Source organism: Camarhynchus parvulus, chromosome 24 (assembly GCF_901933205.1).
Source record: "Camarhynchus parvulus chromosome 24, STF_HiC, whole genome shotgun sequence".
Lineage (NCBI taxonomy): Eukaryota > Metazoa > Chordata > Aves > Passeriformes > Thraupidae > Camarhynchus > Camarhynchus parvulus.
The window spans coordinates 3,688,345-3,710,137 of NC_044594.1; the positions used below are offsets into that span (position 1 = coordinate 3,688,345).

Here is a 21,793-nt window from a genome sequence, read left to right on the forward strand (position 1 = left end):
CTCCACAGCCTTGGGACAGGGAGCTGGTCCTGCCTGAAGGATGCCGAGGTGGGAGCAGCATTCCAGCTAACACCTGCTGGAACAGGACAGGGACCCACCACCTCGGGGAGATTCTGCACTCCAGGACTGCTCTGAGCCACCACAGTCCCCAGCTGGGCTTGGGCTTTTCATCCAGAGATTTTTGGCTTTCGATCCAGAGGCTTTGGCTTGGCTGCTTCCCTCCATCAGGAAAGGAATAAACTCACCAAGATGGTCAAGGTGGGTACAATGCCCAAGGAACTGCCCCTTGTGCTTCTTCTTAAGCTTTATTTTGTGAATCCATACTATAAGTGCAGGCTAAGTGAAAAATTGAAATAATACCAGACACTCTTGGGCATTAGCAGTTTGCATTCTTGGGAAGAATTCTTGGACTAGCTGAGCTAAAAATCTGAGCCAAAATCTGAGATTTTATGAAACTCTGTGGGTGGAAGGTTAACATAGGTCATGCTTACAAGTGAGCAATAGATTTTACTAACTTCATCAATTTTCTTTATTTTTCTCTTCCACTTGCTAAGTTTTCCCAGCAGAGAGCTGCTGCCTTTCCTGGTTTCTGTGTTCTATAGGGATTTGGAAAGCTGAACAGATTTTTTGGGGTGGAGAGTTAAAGAGAGGAGGAGGAGGAGGAAGGTGAAGAGAAAAATCCCAATAGATAAAACAGATCATGAATCTTCAGCATGGCAGGAAAAAATTCATAACTTATAACAGGCATGCCCTGTCTCTGGGATGTGCATCCCCAAGCAAAATCAAGTGTTTAGGAATAGCATTTCAGTCTTCAAAGTGCTCAAACTGCTCAGCAGCTCTTTGCTTTCCCCTTCATCAAGAGACCATGTCAAGATTTAAACACTCCTTTGGTTACAGGACAGCTGAGGATAAGATGACAGATTTGAGTTCAGAACAGTGTTAGATAATAAGATATCCCAATTATTATTGGTTTTCTTGTTGTTTCCGTTATTTGAGCTTTCTTTATGTTATGGAGAGCTCTTCCTTCATTGCTGTGAGATCTCTCAGGAAGCCAAGCACTGGCAGAGCCCCTTTGTCCCACCACGGAACATTCAGGAGGGCTCTCCTGAACTTCTGGGGTTTAATCCATAAGGAAACCTCTGGAATGGGGTCACCCAATGGCTCTCCCAAGGCCTGGCGTGTCATTTCCAGGATAATTTGGAGCTGGAACGTTATCATTAATCAGCGGCACGGGAGGGAAGTTTGCCCTGCACACTGCAGAGTTAACCCAGGGTTTGGAAACAGCACAACTCCTGAGTTATCACTGAAAGCAAAACATTCCCTGAGGTGCAGCAGCCTCCCTGGGTCAACAGCTCCCTGTGCCCAATATTCCACTGCCAAAAAGAAGTGAATTGTTGGCTAAATCCCTGCCAGGTCTGAGCTCTGAGTGGGCAGAAACAGAGCAGCTCCTCCTTGGCATTCAGCCGGGGGTTTGCCTCCATTCCTCACTTTGATTCAGTGCAAATATGTATTTGTGTTAATTGTAATTAAAATTTGAATCTTGAAGTTATGGATCTGAAAAGTTCCAGGAACAAGAAGGTCCTCAACGGATAATCTTCCCCTCCCCTTTCCTTTCAGGAATATTTTGTTTTTCAATTAATCTCTTCTTGGAGCTGATAAATGAATAATTAATTTTCATTGCTGAGGTACTGAGCAGTATTTTCCTACACTTGTTTTAGATCATAAGCTGCAGGAAGTGTTGTACATTCCTAAAGCAACCCCTGTAATTTGCACCTGATAAAGCCCTGATCACAATCACAGTAACACAAACTAGATGGATCTCTGGGTAAGACAGGAAAAAACACTTTAAGTAGCCAGGAGAATGTGACAGTAGAAATTTGTAAGTTGTCTAAAAAAGTAGATCTGCAAAATTTGGACTTTTTTGTGGTCTTTTACAGAAAAGGTCTGATGTTTACTCAGTGGAGATCTATGGGACAAAAGATCTGCATAAAACAGAGATTGAAGATGAGGAGGAGAAGCACAAAGACCAAAAAGGCAACAAGAAGAAAAAGAAGGCAGAAGAGCTTAAGAAAGAACTGGACCTGGTGAGTGTTGCTGAGCTTCCATTACACATTCCATGAAATCCAGGGAGTGTCCTGCACTGAAAATCCTGGCACAGGGAAGGATTTTCTTCCTCACCCTCCCGGAGTGTGCCAGAAAAACCCTGCGCAAGATTAATACTAAAATGAGAGGATGAATCTGGTATAATTAAGCCACCAATGGTACAGAACATTATCTGCCCAAAAAGGAGCTATTCCCCAGATGGAATCCCTGCCGTCAGCATTTCCTGACAACTTGCACAGCCAGCCAGGAGTCAGAGGAGAGGCAGAACCATTGTGCTCCAGAGGTTCCAGAGCTGAGAGCAGGTCTCGGCTTTAAACACAGGGGGTTTTTACCCAAACCAGCTGCTCTGGCCTTCAAGAAATATGTGTTTTCCTCCTGGCTCTCCACTGACCTGCTGGCTGCTCTTGGAAATGTTGCTTCCTCTCCACACATTCCAGTTTCCCAATCTGGAGCATGAGGGTAATTATGCTGACCTCTTTTTGGGATCGCTGTGAGAGCAGCTCAGAGGAGAGGCCATTTACAGGCTGGATGGCATTTAAAAGCTCAAAGAACACCAAAATAAGGAATTGAATCCATGATTCTCTCACCCATTCACCCAGCAGGTTTCCAAGATCTGCCCAGCAGCAGGTAAATATTTCTGTCTGTGCTGTCTTTGCCACCGGGGCTGTAACTCCACTCCCGTGTTTCTAAAGAGAAACCAAAGCACAGACAGGAGAATTGACTCACCCAAGTACCCATGAATCACTCTGAGAAAACAATTGGGAGATCTCTCAAATTCTTGGCTTCTAAATCCCAGTTCAGCACAAGATATAATTAGGCCAATGATACCACAGAGGTGTCACTGCAGGCCAAGGACAAGAGCTTTGAGATTTCCCTCTCCCACACCCTTTTTTACCTGTGCTTAGAACCTGTTGTCTCTTTCCACCAGACTGAGGAGGATAATTCACATTCCCTACCCTGGCAATCGAGGGCAGAGGTTGCTGTCACACACGCTGTGAGCCCTGCAGCGTGCAGGCTGAAATGATTTATCCAAAAGAAGCACAGCCCCTCGTGGCAAGCAGCAGAAACATGAACACACCACCCCGTTCTTGTGACAGATTTGCTGGAGGAGGGAGCTATTTACAAAAGCACTCTGCAAATCAAAAGGAAAAAAATTCTCGTCTTCCAGTGGAAGATATTTTGCTTATCAATGTGCAGATTTGTCTAATTAATGAAAATGGGGTGTCATACAAGCAACTTCATCCATGTTCCCAGATCCAGGCAGTTTGGGAATAAAAAATCCCAGCAGTCTGATGCTCTGCTCACTGTCCTTTTCTGTCTCTCTTGGGATGCAGGATGACCACAGGCTCAGCACCTCGGAGCTGGAGATGAAGTATGGTACCAGCATTGACAAAGTAAGTGCACAGGGCTTCCTTAAGGAGCTGCCTCAGTCAGGTGCCTCTGGCCTCCCCAGAGCTCCCAGGAGCAGGAATTTCATTATTAGATGTGTGTGGGTGCCTGCATTGATGCTCCCAGTAAAACCTAAACCATCAAGCCAACGAGCACTGCCCTGGATTTGAAGTGGAGTTTCTCTCGAGGCTGAAGAAAGCTGAGCTACTGCTTTGAAATCAAAAATGAGACCTCAGGGTTTTGCGCCAGGACTTCATCTTTTCTAAAGCTGTTATCTGATCTTTTGATTTCACCACAATTCACTTCTCATTGTGACAGTTTATAGTCAAAGACTGCACGGATTCAGCTGATTTTGAAGGAAAATCCAAATTTGAGAAACTACACCTGAGTCCCTTTGACACATGGCATTTGAATATCAAAGCACTGAACGTGGCCAGAGCCCAGACAAGAATTTCAAGAACCTCCTGAGCTGCAAACACCTTGTGGAAATGCAAAAACAGCAGCAAAAGAATGTCAGTTTTCCCCTGGCTTTCCAAACACTTAGTCCAGGTATATTGGATTGAAAACCAACAGAATGGAAACCTCCTGAAGGATGTGGCCCCAAATCCAGTGCTCCAGAAGAAATAAGAAATAGCTGTTTCTCCAGAGCAGATAATTAATAGCAGCCACTCTGAAATCAGGAGGTTTGGAAATCAGAGTTGCAGCTGGTTTGTGACACAAACAGCCTTGAAAGAAACAGCAGCACGGGCATTTTGCTCTGAGCTGGGCTAAAAATCTCTTTGTGATTTTATTGTAAATGTGTGAAAAAACAGCGGCACAGACATTTTGCTCTGAGCTGGGGTAAAAATCTGTTTGTGATTTCACTGTGAACATGTCACCTCCTTCTGCAGGGTCTCTCAAGTGCAAGAGCAGCAGAGATTTTGGCTCGGGACGGCCCCAACGCGCTCACTCCTCCCAAAGCCACCCCCGAAATCGTGAAGTTCCTCAAGCAGATGATCGGGGGCTTCTCCATCCTCCTGTGGATCGGGGCTGGCTTCTCCTGGATCTCCTTCGGCATCCAGCTGGCTCAGGGCGTGGATTCAGCCTTTGACAACGTGAGTGGATGAGCGCCCACCCCGCCAGCGCTGGGTGATTTGAATACTCCACAGTTACTCAGTAACTACAAGGAGGCCTCTTGTTCTCACCGGACTCTCCCGCTGCCAAACACTTCTCATAAAAGCTCAAACATCACCACACCACTCGCCTAAAGAGTGCCTGGGCAAAGGTTTGATGGCCACTGGGCATGATCACAATTCTTGAGAATTCTGAGAGCAGTAAAAATGTCTGAAGACTTTAGACTCTGACTTCACTCAGAGAATAAAGCGTCTCTGACTAATTCCCCTTCGAGTTATACTCTGCTATTTTTTTAAATTTTTTACACTAATTTTTTCATGATTGTGTCAGTTTAGAGAAGGGTTTTAGATTATTAAAGCACACAAAAAAAGCTTTAATTGATCATTTGCAGGCCAGCACCTGGAAGTTCTTTTCTTAACCTGTCTTTTAACCTGGCCAAATCCTCATTTTAAAGCAACACGGAACTGATTCATTCTAACAGAGGAATTATGCAAATTTGTTTTAAATTAACCAAATGATATCTTTTATTGATCAGCTCTACCTCGGAGTAGTCCTGGCCCTGGTTGTCATCCTCACTGGCATCTTTGCCTATTATCAAGAAGCCAAAAGCACAAACATCATGGCCAGCTTCAGCAAGATGATCCCACAGGTAAGAACCACCAATGCCTTTCAACTGAGGCCAAAATTCATCCCCATAAAGCCTGAGGGAAGCCCAGCAAGCTCAACTTGAATTTATCTCTTGGTAAATGACCCAGATAAACGTCCTGAATCACAAACCATTGCTAAAAAGCACACGGTGGTTGCTTTCATGGATCTGTGGATTGTGGGATGCACATCCTTGTTCTCCATCCAGCACAAGGTTAGAGATCTCAGTGCCCAGTTCAAACCTGCAAAAGGGTGCAGTGTGCTGGGTTTCACATTTTGCAGCCCACTGCTTTTACCCACAGCCCTGATGGCGTGTGAGCACATCCCTGGAAGGCATTTCCCCATCTCCGAGGCCACTGCCCATCTCAAATCCCCCAAATTCCAGGTTGAGCAGTCCAGCTGGATGTCAAATATTCTCACATTTCCTCTCCATCACCCTGCTCTGGCTCTTTCCCAGAACAGAGGGGAGGATCTCAGTGTAGAGGGTGGCACAAAGCTAATTTTTGTCCCATTTTTGTCCCATTTCTGTCTTCCAGCAAGCTCTTGTCCTCAGGGATGCCGAGAAGAAGGAGCTGCCAGCAGACCAGCTGGTGGTTGGGGACATTGTGGAGATCAAGGGTGGGGACAGGATCCCTGCAGACATTCGCCTCATCTTCACTCAGGGTTGCAAGGTAAACAGGGCTTGGAAGAGCAAAGGAAAGAGGGAAAACAGAGTTTGGAGTGATTTATTACATGGGAAGGATTTCTCCATAGCCAATGTGGATCATTAGAGCTGTAACTGGACATAATTAATGAAGTCAGAGAGCAGAAGCCTGAATGTGATGCTGAGCTCCTCTGGGACTGACACCTCCCTCCCTGAACATCCAAGGAGTCCATGCCGTATTCTGGTTCTGCTCTTTGCCAGGACAGGGCAGATGCACCAATACAAAACTGAGAGTTTCCACTGGAGGCAGAGCCTCAAAACTGTGGTGTTTTCTCAGGCTGCTGCTGAAAGTCCCACTGACAGACACACAGCATTGGCTGACCTGAATTCCCACAGAAATGGGCTCTGTCAGGGACAGCAGCAGCTCAGAGAAGAGGCACTGAGAGGCGTTGATGTCACTGATTATGGATGAAGGAAGCTGTGACCTCACCTCCCGGGCTGGACACCTCTGTGTACTGCTGACTTTAATCTGGGCATGTCTCCGTTTCATTAAAGGTGGACAATTCTTCACTCACAGGGGAGTCAGAGCCGCAGTCCCGCTCCTGTGACTTCACCCACGAGAACCCCCTGGAGACCAGGAACATTGCCTTCTACTCCACCACCTGTGTGGAAGGTGAGCTGATCCTGAAACTTGGTATGGAAATCCCATTTTATCCTCTTTATATGTTTCTCCACTGGCTCCAGCCAGGTTTATCATCCTGTGTGCACGTCTTTGCATCCTTTTATATTTTTTTTCCTAGTTAATCTTTCACCTCTATTCAGCAACTTCAGGGGAACTGAATGTTCCTAATTTTTAGTATATATCAGCGTACAGAGAGCAGGGCCCCAAAAAGGCTCCTGCACAGGCACTGCTTAGTCCTATTAGCTCATTTGAGCAATTCTGCTTTGAGGAACATCAGAGAGGTTTAATTGCCCACATGAATTTTGACCTGAGCGGATTAAAGTGTGACCTTGGGGGTGGTTACACTTGGCATTTGATCCAACACGCAGCGTGGTTATGGCTGCACCAATCAATGGATTTGGACTGATGGCGGTTTCCTCGCAGTTTTTCCATCAATACCTGTTGGAATGTCAGGCTGCAGCTTCCTCAGAGTGTTTGGGTGCCCTGGAGGTGACAGTTTTTTGTCCCTGCAGGCACTGCCACCGGCATTGTCATCAACACCGGGGACCGCACCATCATTGGCCGCATCGCCTCCCTCGCCTCGGGCGTGGGCAACGAGAAGACGCCCATCGCCATCGAGATCGAGCACTTCGTGTACCTGGTGGCAGGGGTGGCCATCTCCATCGGGGTCCTCTTCTTCATCATCTCCGTTTCCATGCGCTACAAGATCCTGGACTCCATCATCTTCCTCATCGGCATCATCGTGGCGAACGTGCCCGAGGGGCTGCTGGCCACGGTGACGGTGAGTCTGTGCCAGGGTTCTCCAGCGCTGGGCTGGGTTGGGTTTGGAGAGGGATGGGGGTTCTTATTCCAAGGATAAACCCTTCATTTGGTAATTCTGGCGTAACTGAGTCATTCATCTCAAACCCAGCTGGGGTTTAAGTTCAAGTGCTGCTCTGCCTCGATGGCTGCTGAGTACAATGATGTGACTCATTTCCCCACCACCCGCTCCCACTTGGAAGTGGGGACATTGTACCCTGAAAGTCACATGAAAACTCCACTTATTACCAGTTGTCCAGCACTAAAATCCCTCCCTGCCTGAGGAGCAGCACACACTGCTGGTTCCAAAGTGTGACGGTGTTCGCCGGGGTCTGAGGATGAGGGAAGAGATGAAGATCTGGCTCCATGTTTCAGAAGGCTTGATTCATTATTTTATAATATATATTACATTAAAACTATACTAAAAGAATAGAAGAAAGGATTTCATCAGAAGGCTAGCTAAGAATAGAATAGGAAAGAATGATAACAAAGGTTTGTGGCTTGGACTCTCTGTCCAAGCCAGCTGGGCTGTGATTGGCCATTAATTAGAAACAACCACATGAGACCAATTACAGATGCACCTGTTGCATTCCACAGCAGCAGATAACCATTGCTTACATTTTGTTCCTGAGGCCTCTCAGCTTCTCAGGAGGAAAAATCCTAAGGAAAGGATTTTTCATAAAAGATGTCTGCGACACCAAAGAACCCCAGCAGCAAACAATGAAGGGAATCATTGCAGGATCCATGGAGCTGGTGACCAGCAGCTCCCTGCCCTTTTCAGGTTCTTCCACCTCAAACATCCTCTGATAGGACATTATTATTTCTATCAGCAGGCAGTAGGTTCCTTCTCAGCAGCAAATCTACCTGTGTTAGTTACAACCAAATTTCAGATTCTAAATTTAAAAAGGAAGGAAAAAAAATGCACTGCAGCCCACAAGAATGAAAAATTTAAAATATTCTCTTACAAACCCCACAAAAGATCTACCAGGAGAATGCAATCTCGTTACACCTGTGTGTAGCCACAGCTTGGTGACAGCTGGACCCGTTCCTTCCTGCCAGGTGAGCCTGTCCCTCACGGCCAAGCGCATGGCCAAGAAGAACTGCTTGGTGAAGAACCTGGAGGCCGTGGAAACCCTGGGCTCCACCTCCATCATCTGCTCCGACAAGACAGGCACCCTCACCCAGAACAGGATGACTGTTGCCCACCTCTGGTTTGACAACCAGATCTACTCAGCTGACACCAGTGAAGATCAAACAAGTAAATGGGAAAATGGGGGTGTGGGAAGGGGCAGATATTTGGATCCATCCCAGGATGCTCATTTTTGGTGGCTAAATCAGACATTTCTTCCTTCTACATGTGGAAATTCCTCCTTAGCTGTGTGAGATGTGAAAAAAAAAGAATTAATATGGAATTCCACTCACAGGAGATAAACCTGAAGGAGGTTCTACTCCAGAACCCTTTGCCAAGAGTACATTTAGTAGGGAATTAAGCAAACAAATATCATCCAAGCCCCTTTGCCAGCACTGCTGGAGGGAAAATTTATATCAATTTTTTTTTTCCGTAAAAGAAGCTGTCAAAAGAATAATTTTTTTCTGCCAATAAGTCAGTTCTGTTTTTTCACTGTTAAGATTTTACTTGTGTCATGCAACGTGCTAAAAGATGCAATGTGTGTTTTGCTTCTCTCAGCCCAGCCCTTTGATCAAAGTTCCCCCTCATGGACAGCGTTATCAAAAATTGTCACCCTCTGCAACCGGGCAGAGTTCCGGCCAGGACAGGAAAATCTCCCCATCATGAAGGTACTGCTGACTTCACACCAGTTTATTTCCCTTCCTCTGAAAAAACAATTTTCTCTGTTTGGTTTTAACAATCTCCATTTTACTAGAAAGTTCCTGTTGACAGTGGTTTAACTGCTGTACACTCACATAAAAAATTTAACAGAGGATAAAAAAAACACAGAGCCAAGAGCATAGAAATGTAGATTATCCTGAATTGGAGGAGATCCACAATCCCAGCTCCTGGCCCTGCACAGGACAGCCCCAAGAACCCCTGTGCATTGTCCAAACCCAACTGTGCCTGCCAGGAAAAAGGCAAGACAAGTAGCAGGAGCAGTAATTACTGCACTGTTAATTTATTATAGCAAAGGTAAACATGCCTTAATTGATGTCTTTCCACACGACTGCTTGAAGGTAGTAAATTCTACTGACTGGGCTACCAGGACAAACCTGCTGTTTACTCACCAATGCCATCCTCAAATTAATTTGGGTTTGTGCCTCAGCTCACCGGCAGTGCCCTGAGTGTGACCCCAAATCCGCTTTACAGTTTGCTGTGGCTCAGTTCTAACTCCAAGAGCAAAGCAGACACCCCCAAATTCTATTTTAATATTTTTTCCAGGATAACTTGAACATAAAAATAGAGATTCCTTGTTGAAGTGAAGATTGGAGATCTTCCTTGGAGATTCCGTGCTGAAGTGTGCAGCATGCCGTGGAATTGTGGAAATGTAAAAGTAAAATGTTTTCTTCCTTTGTGCCCACAGAGGGTTGTGGTTGGAGATGCCTCGGAGACAGCTCTGCTGAAATTCTCTGAGGTCATTCTGGGGGACGTGATGAGCATTAGAGCGCAGAACAGGAAAGTGGCTGAAATCCCTTTCAACTCTACCAACAAATTCCAGGTGTGTTTCTTTTTTTTTTTTGGAAATTGTACCAGATTGTTTCTATGACTGGGCCTGATGCAGCAATGGGTGACCTGGAAGCCTTAATGGGGTAATTCAACACCAGAGGAAATTCAAGTTGTAATAAATACAGTTCATTCCACTTTATGGGATTCATGATTTCCTCATGGAAAAGAACATTAATCCCATTGAAAACTAGAAGGAAATGAGGACAATTTGAGCTCTTCCAACCCCTCTCCTGTTTGTGGCACAGCTCTCCATCCACGAGACCGATGACCCCCAGGACAAACGCTTCCTGCTGGTGATGAAAGGGGCCCCAGAGAGGATTTTGGAGAGGTGCAGCACCATCATGATCAATGGCAAGGAAGAGCCTCTGGACAGCGAGAAGGCAGAAGCTTTCCAGACAGCCTACATGGAGCTGGGGGGCATGGGCGAGAGAGTGCTGGGTGAGTGCCTGGGAAAACGGGGTAAAACATGAAAATGGGGTAAAATCCAGCTGTAAAACATGTGAAATGGGGTTTAAATGGATGTGTCTTGGCACATCCAGCATGCCTGGGAAAATGGTTAAATGCCGGAGTTCCATGGGCAAGAGCAAAGCCTCTCCTCTTTCTCCCACATTTTCCCGCCCATCACACCAACCTAAATATCCTTTCAGGTTTCTGCCACTTGTACCTGCCTGAGAACGAGTTTCCAGAGACCTTCCAGTTTGACACAGATTCCATGAACTTCCCAACGTCCAACCTGTGCTTTGTGGGGCTCCTGTCCATGATTGACCCACCTCGTTCCACGGTGCCCGACGCTGTCTCCAAGTGCCGCAGTGCCGGCATCAAGGTGAGGAATTTACAGAGAAAAACACAGTGGGTTCACTACAGAAAGACTCCTTATGATTATTTTAGGTATTATTTAAAGTATTTCAAATTTAAGATCTTCTGCCACATCATCACTAATTATCTTTCTAGCAACATCTACCAAAAAGCTTAACCTTAGTTAAGACCATTGTATAATTTAAATTTAGAAAGTCCTGAGAGACAAAACATTTTCATTTAAGTGGGAATCAGACTATAGGAACTGCACAAAACCCCCAAACCTGGAAACACAAATTTGCAAAAGCTCAGATGCTCTCCCATCAGATCCATTTCTAGAATGCAGAACCCACACCAGCTGGAATTACTTGCTTGGAAACAGAATAAGGTGATTGATAGAAACAGTTCTAGAGAAGGCATCAGGACACTGCTTTGAACATTTACCCAGAGGAATCACCAATCTTAACACTATTCAAGTGGAACCTGAAGCAGTAATTCCCCTAATTTCACTCCCTGGAGACCCACAAGTAAACTTTCAGCCCTAAGCAGAAGCGAAATCTATCTAAATCAAGGAAAATCTTATTTGGAATTACAGATCTCAGATGAGATGAATCCCAAACCCCAACCCTGATGAAATTTTCTGTAGCCTGAAGACAGATCTGGCAATTTTTCTTTGAGAAAAGCAAGAAAAGGCTGTGCCTTATCTGTCAGGACACCTCAGTCACAAGGATCCATTTTAAGATGCAATATCCTAACAAATCCTCCCCACTGAACATACCTAATATAGATCCTTATATAAGGGCTCCTTTATTCTGCATTATTCTAATCTGGCCGCCTGTGACGAGTTCTTCCTCCAGAGCCCTGATGAAGCAGCCTCAGGAAGAGAGGCAGAGCCCAGATGTTGATACAGAGCTGGGCAATTACCGCCCCTAATCTCCCTCTGCTGTGTACACAGCGCTGCTCTGATCCCAAAGTGCTTCCAGCTCCTCAAAACCTGACACTCCCCCTTATCTCCCTCCACCTTTGGCTATTTGGCACTCACTTGTCCCTTGCTCAGGTCATTATGGTCACTGGCGACCATCCCATCACGGCCAAGGCCATCGCCAAGAGCGTGGGCATCATTTCAGCCACCAGCGAGACCGTGGAGGACATTGCCAAGCGCCTCAACATCCCTGTGGAGCAGGTCAACAGGAGGTGAGAGCCAGCAGAGCCTGGGCAGCACCCAGGGCTTCATTTCCCTGCTCCCTCCACGGTGCTTTTATTCTATGTCCCCGCTGCTTTCTGCTTTTTTTATGACACATTCCCACTCTTGAGTCATCTCCACCTAAACGTGTCCACTTGGTGGTTTTCATCTCTGCTGCCTGAGAAGAAAATCTGGTGAATTATTCTTTGCACATCATGTGGAAGTCACTGTCATTGCCTGTTTGACTAAACACACACACACAGAGCAAAATTCAGCATCACACGACCCAGTTTGGACCATCAGCCCAAATTCCTCCTTCACCCCTTCAATGGGGCAAAAATAGCATCACAAGGGAAGGATAAAAGCTCTTTGCAGAAGTGATGTCTTCCTCTGCTCCTCCCAGTGAGAGGCCTCTTTAAAATGCATTTTCTGAAGCTTCAATGAGACCCCTCTATATCCAGAAGTGACTGATCCACTCTGGATTGCTGCAGTGCCTTTCACTCAACTCCTGCTGATTACCAACAAATGCCTCTGCAATTAACTCAATTTGCTGCTTTCCCACCATCCAGCTGCACGCCCCTCTCACAAGCGCACTATTTCCACCCTTCTAATCTGAAAACCCACCCTGCCCTGCCTGTGGCTCTTGCAGGGAAGCCACGGCAGCCGTGGTGAACGGGATGGAGCTGAAGGACATGAGCTCGGAGCAGCTGGACGCGATCCTGCGCGAGCACGCCGAGATCGTCTTCGCGCGCACCTCGCCCCAGCAGAAGCTGATCATCGTGGAGGGCTGTCAGAGGCAGGTATGGCAAAGGTCACACACACATAGCAGGGTTTGGAGGCTGGGAGCCAATTCCCAGTGCTCCCTGAGCTCTGTTTATAGTCTTTTCCCCGTGCCAGAACATTATCTAACAGATTATGGACGCTGCCTGGACTCAATCCAAGCCGCTCAAATTCCTGCTGCAGACACAGCTCCTGGTGACAAAATGAGCTTTCCCTGGGTTTGGAGCTGTAGCCAGAGCATGGATTGTCCCTGGCACTCTGAGAAGCACAAAAAGCCTCCTGTGCCCTGGCTGGGAAGGAGAATTCCCTCGGGAATTCTTCAAACCCGGATAAAAGCAACGCTGCTGCCACATCCTCTCCTCTTATCTCTTGTGGCCGCTCAGAGCCATGTCCTGCTGCCCACAGGAATGTTTGGGAGTGGAACTGGTTAGTGGCAGTGCTGGGTGAACAGGTGACCTCACAGCTCTTTTCCAGCCTAGACTATTTGTGATTCTGAGGTATGAACCCCACAGAATGCCAGAGCGTGATTTATGTACCACCAGGTCTTATCTGTGTTACTTCCCAGGGCTGTAAATCAGGCAGCAGGATTTAAAGACAGTTTGTCCCATCCATGGGCAATATTATGTAAAGCAGCCTGGAGTGCAGCCAGCACAGGAGGAAAAAAAAAAAAATTACAGAGCTCTGTAAAAGATGAAAATTGACATCAAAAGACTCTCCACTCAAAAATGACATCTTCCAAGTAGATTTTGTGAATTAAAGCCACACTAGTGCTGTGCCTGGACTTTGTAGAGAAGAAGATGTGGCATAAGATATTATTTTATTTTTGCAGTCGTGCCAGCACTGAGCTTCCCAATCAGCATTTTATCAGCTCTTTGGGTTTAAGCCTGGAGGGCTCTCCAGAGAGTAAAAAAAAAAGAGATAAAACTTTTCAATTTGATGTGGTTTTCATTTTTTGAATGGTCTCTTAGGCACACGGTGGGTAAACGTGTTCTGCACTGCTCAGACTCCCACACTCCTGGCAGATTTGGCTCTTTAGGGATGAAAAGGAACACCCTCCCCCAGCCACACTGCAGCTATGTTTAGCACTTAGAGCTTATAAGCCTTTCTGTACATGGCATTATTTATAGGTAGTGACACTCTGCTCAATCCCCCCAGGGACAGGAAATTCAGCATTTTATTAATCAGTTTGCCTGGCTTTGTCCCCACTCTGAACACCCTGCCTTGAACCAAGCCAGAAAGTTCTGCATCAGCCAGAGCAGAGCCTGGAGCTGCAGGAGATGTTCAGGAAGATAGCAAAGAAGCTGAGTTGGATAATCAGAGTTTTCCGTCTTTTGGATTAGTGGAGAAATTCCAGCACAGACTGAGGATGGCCAGAAGCTGTTGGGATAGGATGAGGATGGGCTCTAACTCAACAGTTACATAATTTATGAATCAGATGAAGCCTGGCTGCTTCTGTAGCACTTCATTAAAAAAAAAAAAACAGGACATTTTGTGTTAATCAAAACTCCCCCAGATGTCAGAGGTGAGCCTGGCTCTGCTCACACAGGGATGGACCATGCACATAGAGCAGACATCCAAATCTTAAATCCTCTTTATACCCAACTATCAGATTAATTGCATTTGAAATGCATCTAATTGACTTGTCCACTCTTTAGGAAGCAGTGAATCACATCCCCGAATTTTCCAGGTGTCTACTGCAAAGGGAACCACACAAAACTCTGAACTTGCTCTCCCAATCCTGCCCACTACCCTCCTGACCCCTGGCTGTGTTTGATGCGGGTACAGAGAGGAATCAGAATTTCCTATCAGCATTTTCCTGTCAGAAATTTAAGGATTGATGCTGGCAGGATCCACCTTCTCCTCCCAAACCCACATCTGGATGCTTTTGTGTGTTCCAGGGAGCTGTGGTTGCCGTGACTGGAGATGGAGTCAATGACTCCCCTGCCCTAAAAAAAGCAGATATTGGGATTGCTATGGGGATTGCTGGCTCTGATGCAGCCAAAAATGCAGCTGATATGGTCCTGCTGGATGATAACTTTGCTTCCATTGTCACAGGAGTGGAGGAAGGTAAAGATAATGTTGTTTCCCACTTTTTGAGCTGGAAACAGCTGGCAGGGCCTCCTGATCTTCCTCTCTTCTCTTTCTGGAATTCTGGATTTGCTATTTGGGAAAGCTGGGAATTAATTCCATGTGTACACATGACAACCAGAGAATAAGGAAATAATCTTCCTCCTCACACATAATAAAGATTTGCTGTCCCTGATCAAACTTCAGATAAAAGCACTTCCTGACCTGTTCCAATGCAGTCTGAAGCCTCACAAAGATAGAAATTATTTTCTCCACCTTTTCCCTCTATTATTTTCTCACACATCACCTCCACTGTGCTCCACCTAAGACAGGAGCGCTCATCCCACTCTTCTTTCACTGTAAAGAGCTTGTGGTTTCCATCACAACCACAGCATTCTGGGGAACGTGGCTTTTCCTCTCAAACTGCCTCATCAAAAGAAATGTTTTATTACACTTGACTTTTCAGAAGCCTCTAAGGGAGGGGAGCTTAAAAAAAACCCCAACAAAACCAAATTACAAAATGGATGAGGAAACACATGAGGGAAGTAGAAGTAAGCAGTAAATGTTTCCACCTCATTTAGTTAAATTGAAAGGGTTTTTTTGCTGATAAAAATTCCCTTTGACAGAAAATTTTGTGTTCCCCCAGGCCGCCTGATCTTTGACAACCTGAAGAAAACCATTGCCTACACCCTGACCAAGAACATTGCTGAGCTCTGCCCCTTCCTCATCTACATCATTGCCAGCATCCCAATGCCCATTGGCACCATCACCATCCTCTTCATCGACCTGGGCACGGACATTGTGAGTTGGGAGCGCCAAAGTAATTTCCTGCTGGAATGTCCTGCCAGGGACAGGGGCTGGGGGTGGAGGCACATCCTGAACGGGGGATTTACCCTACAGATGAGAAAGGCAGAGAAAAAAGGGATTAAAAGCAGCCAGGTAGAGAGAAAGAAGAGTAGAAAACAACAACAACCTGCAGGGGGGCAGCAGAAAGCAAAGACAGCTGATCCAGGCTAAAATCAGCAGTGAACAATTATGTATAAAAACAATATAATATAATAAATATAATATAATAAATATAATAAATATAATATAATATAATATAATATAATATAATATAATATAATATAATATAATATAATATAATATAATATAATATAATATAATATAATATAATATAATATAATATAATATAATATATAGTATATATTATATAATATATAATATATGACATATAATATATAATACATAATATATTACATATAATATATACATATACTATAATATATAATATATAATATATAATATATAATATATAATATATAATATATAATATATAATATATAATATATAATATATTGTGTTTTAATCAAGAGATCAGAGGGATTTCTGCAGTTACACCTCACATTCCATCCAGCCCAGCCCAAGGGACCTGGAAGACCCTTTAATTTTAAATTATTGTTAAATTATTGTTAACCTCCTCTAGCCTTTTGTATTGATCACCAGATCCATGCATGTTTCAGATTTTCCCCAAACCCTTTACAATGAATAGGAATGAATTAATAGGAATTAATTAATTATTAGGAATCCACGCAGATCCTCCTCTCTGTTCTGCCAACATTCAGCAGAACCACTTGGGAACTACAAATTGCTGCTAAACCCCTGAGAATGAGGCAAATGCTGCCCCCCAGCCCCTGAGGGTTTGTTTCTCTTGCAGATCCCCTCGGTGGCACTGGCTTATGAGAAAGCTGAGAGTGACATCATGAACAGGAGACCCCGGAACAAGAGGAGGGACCGGCTGGTGAACCAGCAGCTGGCTGTGTACTCCTACCTGCAGATCGGTGGGTTGGCCTCCCAAACTCTCTCTCTTGTGTCAGCAAAGCAAGATCAAGCTGATTCATTTAAAAAAAATATAAATTTACTCCTACCTGTAGATTGGTGGGTTGGCCTCCCAAAATCTCTCTCTTGCATCAACAAAGCAAGATCAAGCTGATTAATTTTAAAAAATATAAATTTACTCCTACCTGCAGATCGGTGGGTTGGCCTCCCAAACTCTCTCTCTTGTGTCATCAAATCAAGACTCAAGCTGATTAATTTTAAAAAATATAAATTTACTCCTAGCTGCAGATTGGTTGATTGGCCTCCCAAACTCTCTCTGGTGTCAACAAAGCAAGACTCAAGTGGATTCATTTTAAAAAATATAAAATTAGGACAAATTTAGGAGCTGAAACTCAACCTCTTCCTCTGCAAACCCAACCCCCCTCCTGTTGCTCATTATTCAGCAATAAAATGAGGTTTTATCTACAGAGGGCAAGAAATTCACAGCACCAAAACTAGCTTCAGCATGTTTCATGCATCCAGCACATCCCCCCCAGTGCTCCTTAATTTCGGTTTTTCCTCATTCCTGCCCCTTTGTTTCTGCAGGAATCATGCAGTCGGTGGGGGCCTTCGTCACCTATTTCACGGTCTATGCTGAGCAAGGGTTCCTGCCCTCCACGCTGCTGGGAGTGAGGGTGAACTGGGAGAGCAACGCCATCAACGACTTTGAGGATTCCTACGGGCAGCAATGGGTAAAGCAGCCCTGAAAATTCCCTTTACAATTAATAGGAACGAATTAATAGGAATTAATTATTAGGAATTAATTATTAATAGGAATTAATTATTAGGAATCCACACAGAAAATTCCGCCCTGAAAATTCCCTGCCCACCTGCTGGCTTTAAAAATTCCCCCAAAATAAAGGGATAGGGAATGCAAATGAGGTTTAATGGAAATAGAATTAGTTTTCCTCTCACGTTCCCGCAGGAGAGACTCTTTAAGGCTCCCTGCCACACAGCTCCTTCATTCAGCCTCTGCTCTTTCATTCATTCTTCGACAATTTGCCACCTTCTCACTCACAGCCTCTGCAGGTGCACCTTCCTCTCTGGTCTGGGTGTTTAAACCCCTCAAAATCAATCCTCACCATCCCTCAAAATCAATCCTCATCATCATTTCACAGCCTCTGCAGATGCACCTTCCTCTCATGTCTGGATGGTTAAACCCCCCAAAATCAATCCTCACCATCCTCTCACAGCCCCTTGCACCTTCCTCTCTGGTCTGGTTGTTTACACCCCCCAAAATTAACCCTCATCATCCTCTCCCAGCACCTCTGCCCAGTCCTCTGCAGCCTCCCCCTCTCCCTCTCCCTGCAGAATCACAAGGCACAGGAGGCTTTGATAAATCCACACAAACTCCCCTCACCCCCAGCTCGTGCTGCAGCCTCGTGACTCAGTCCTGGAATAAAGCTGGGCCCAAATCTGAGCATTTAAATCTGGAGGATCCCTGCATTCACACCATGGAGCCTCCCATGGGGGTTTGCAGCAGCCTGGGGGAGGTGGGAGGCTGTGAATTAACAGGGTTTTGGTGTTTCTTTGGCTCTGCAGACCCACTACCAGCGCATGTACCTGCAGTGGACTGGCTACACAGCCTTCTTTGTCAGCATCACCATCCAGCAGGTGGCTGATCTGATCATCAGGAAAACTCGCAGAAATTCCATTTTCCGCCAGGGCCTCTTCAGGTGAGTTTTGTAGATGCACAGTCCCACGATGGTTTGGGTTGGAAGAGACCTTAAAGCTCATCTCATCCCACCTTCCACCATCCCAGGCTGCTCCAGCCTGGCCTTGGGCACTGCCAGGGATCCAGGGGCAGCCACAGCTTCCCTGGGCACCTGTGCCAGGGCCTCACCTGGGAAGAATTTCCCTCTGAGGGAAGGCTTTTTCTCCTATCTAATCTAAACCTGCAGTTCAAGTTAGCCTCCCGCTCCCTTCAAGGCAGGTGAGCTCAGTGATTTGGCCCTCTCACTTTCAGTCTTTGCACAAAGATTAAGGCTGGCCTTAAACAATCACAAATCTCAGGCAAATATTTTATTACACCTCCCCTCAGCCTCTTTTCTGCTTCAGGGTAGGGATTTTCTTTAAAGACATTGTGCTGGTTATTCTGAAAATGCACCAGCTTAAAACCAACTTTCCATTCATTAAAATGTTTACTAGAGAAAAAAAAAAGGAGTTTCTCTTCCAGATTACTTTCTGAACTCCTTATCAAGAGATAGCAAGTCTGGACTTCCCTGAGATAACTTGAGGCTCTGGTGAGGGAGATACCAGCTGGCCAAACTCCCCCAGACAGTGCTGGCCGCCCTCTGCAAACCTCCAGTCCCAGGAGAATTCCAAGTATCAGCTGGGCCAGAGGCCAGCAGCAGAGCTGGCATTGCCTCCCGGGCTTTCTGATAGCAGAGCAATTTATTTTCCATCCTTTATCTGCAGCTACTGGGCCTACACCTATGTGTGTGCTTCCTCCTTGCATTAACACCTGAGTCACCCTGAGCACGTTCCCAGAGCAGCAGGAGCTTTGAGGAAGTGCTGCTGGGTGTCTCCCACAGCTGGATTTGGGCTGGGAGTGCTGCCAGGACAGGCAGGAGCACTTGGGGTACAGGGCAGAGGTGCCCAGCCCAGCCCTGTGCCTGCAGAGCTCAGCTGGAGCACGGATTGCAGGGATCCAGAAGGATCCTGCTGGCACACAGGGGGTTAACTCTGGGGTTAGTTTAACCCTTTCACAGGGGTTTAACTCAACTCTCTCACAGGGGTTTAACTCTGGGGTTAATTTAACTCTCACAGAGGGTTAACTGGGGTTTGTTTAACTCTCTCACAGGGGTTAACTCTGAAGTTAATTTAACTCTCTCAAAGAGGGTTAACTCAGCTCTGTCACAGGGGTTTAAGTCTGGGGTTAACTCTCTCATAGGGGTTTAAAACTCTGGGGTTAATTCAATCCTCTCACAGGGGTTTAACTCAACTCTGTTGCAGGGGGTTAACTCTGGGGTTAGTTTAACCCTCTCACAGTGGGTTAATGTCACAACTAACCCCAGAGTTAAACAGGGGTTTAACTCTGGGATTAATTCAACTCTCTCACAGGGGTTTAACTCTGGGGTTAGTTTAACTCTGGGGTTAGTTTAACTCTGTCACAGAGCTTTAACTCTGGGGTTTATTTAACCCTCTCACAGAGGGTTAACTCTGGGGTCAATTTAACTCTTTCACAGGGGGCTAACTCTGGGGTTTATTTAACTCTCACAGAGGGTTAACTGGGGTTTATTTAACTCTCTCACAGGGGTTAACTCTGGAGTTAATTTAACTCTCTCAAAGAGGGTTTTACTCTGGAGTTAACTCTCTCACAGAGGGTTAACTCTGGGGTTAATTAAACCCTCTCACAGGGGTTTAACTCAACTCTCTCACAGTGGGTTAACTCTGGATTAACTCAACTCTCTCACAGTGGGTTAACTCTGGATTAACTCAATTCTCTCACAGGGGTTTAACTCTGGGGTTGGTTTAACTCTCTCACAGGGGGTTAACTCTTCCTCTCTGTTTTTCCTGCAGGAATAAAGTCATCTGGGTGGGGATATTTTCCCAGATAGGAATTGCTTTGATTCTCACCTATGGCCTTGGACATGTTACAGCCCTGAACTTCACTCCACTCAGGTGAGCTCTGGTGCCACTGAGCTTCCCCTGCCATCCCTGTGGGCACAGAACAGAATCCTGCACCACTGCAGGAGAAATATTTTTAAAAATTCATTCTATTCATCACTATTTCTTGGTCAAAAAGGCCATTATTGCCATAATTTCCACATTCTCCTACTGGATTTCCTTCTGAGGATCCAAAAAGCCACCTGTGCAAAACCAACATTTAAATATTTCTTCCAGCATCTTCTTCCAAGGTTTTGATGAGCACAGCCAGCATTTAACTTTTATTTTAAATAGATCAGCCAGGTGATTTATTGCTGTGATAACACCAGGCAAGATTTCCTTCTAAATAGGACCTGGAATTAATTAATCCAGGATCCACTTAAGACTGGGAGGCTTTACATGCACATCATCAATTTGAGAGGTTAATTAGGAGAAAGGAAAGAGGCCCAAGGGGGCAGATTTGTTTTAGTGACATTGAAGAGCACAGAGACCCCAGAACTGGAGCTGAGCTGTTCTCAGGAGTTTCTGAGTGAGATCTTTTTCCCCACTCCCAGGTTCCAGTACTGGTTTGTGGCTGTGCCTTTTGCCATCCTGATTTGGGTCTACGATGAAATCCGGAAGCTGCTCATCAGGAGGCACCCAGGAAGTGAGTGCACTCTTCTAATTGAATTTTAATTGAATATTTCCATTTCATGTGTCTTTCACTCCCACCCCCACCTCAGCTGCCACTTGCAGGTGACTGCTGAAAAATGAACAATTTTTCTCCAATGATCGCTTTTCCTTTTTGAGGAAAAATAACCATTTTTATTATTACTTTTAATATTATATAATATATACAATTATGTAATTATATATAATTATATATAATTACATATAATATAAAATGTATATAATATGACATTATATTTTATATCTTATATATTATATTATATGATACATATAATTATATAATTTATATATATTTATATATTATATATAATATATATATGACATTATATTTTGTATCTTATATATCATATTATATATGATAAATATAATTATATAATTTATATATATATATCTATATATAAACTAAATAATTATATATAGTTATATAATTATAATTATTTAAAATATAATTTTAAATAATTTAAAAATATTATTTTTAATATTATCCCTCCCCTTCTCCTGCAGGTTGGTGGGACAAGAACATGTATTACTGAAGAGTCTGACACAGGAGAGCTCCTTCCCCACCTGGCCCAGCCTCTGCTGCTTTCAAGTCCTGTCTGTGCAATATCGAGCGTGGATCCACCCCGTGCTGGGGTGCAGAGATTTCATGGATTTAATGAAGAAAAAAGGACTTTAGAGGCTGAGAAATTACCTCCCACTGTACTGTAAAGCCTAGAAATTGAAATGCTACCTATTTTTGTAACTACTACGATTTTCCCTCGT

The 21,793-nt window shown here is 44.9% G+C and overlaps 1 protein-coding gene across 1 annotated transcript; it reads left to right on the forward strand.

Annotated features, from left to right (window-relative positions):
* The first annotated feature begins 40 nt into the window (after nt 1-40).
* ATP12A (ATPase H+/K+ transporting non-gastric alpha2 subunit) lies at nt 41-21,564 on the forward strand. Its single transcript, XM_030964790.1, has 23 exons — nt 41-48; nt 1,901-2,084; nt 3,438-3,497; nt 4,383-4,586; nt 5,141-5,254; nt 5,787-5,921; nt 6,449-6,566; nt 7,088-7,356; nt 8,433-8,631; nt 9,061-9,170; nt 9,908-10,042; nt 10,296-10,488; nt 10,698-10,873; nt 11,903-12,039; nt 12,678-12,828; nt 14,707-14,875; nt 15,522-15,676; nt 16,593-16,716; nt 17,300-17,445; nt 18,296-18,429; nt 20,276-20,377; nt 20,917-21,008; nt 21,536-21,564. Exons 1-23 carry the CDS (start codon nt 41-43, stop codon nt 21,562-21,564), a joined length of 3,144 nt encoding a protein of 1,047 aa, XP_030820650.1.
* Nucleotides 21,565-21,793: the final 229 nt, after the last annotated feature.

Excerpts from the sequence above, each read along its gene's own strand:
- ATP12A (XM_030964790.1), top strand. Across the intron at positions 3,498-4,382 it reads ATGGTACCAGCATTGACAAA|GGTCTCTCAAGTGCAAGAGC; the intron begins GTAAGTGCACAG and ends CTCCTTCTGCAG. Across the intron at positions 12,829-14,706 it reads TGGAGGGCTGTCAGAGGCAG|GGAGCTGTGGTTGCCGTGAC; the intron begins GTATGGCAAAGG and ends TGTGTGTTCCAG.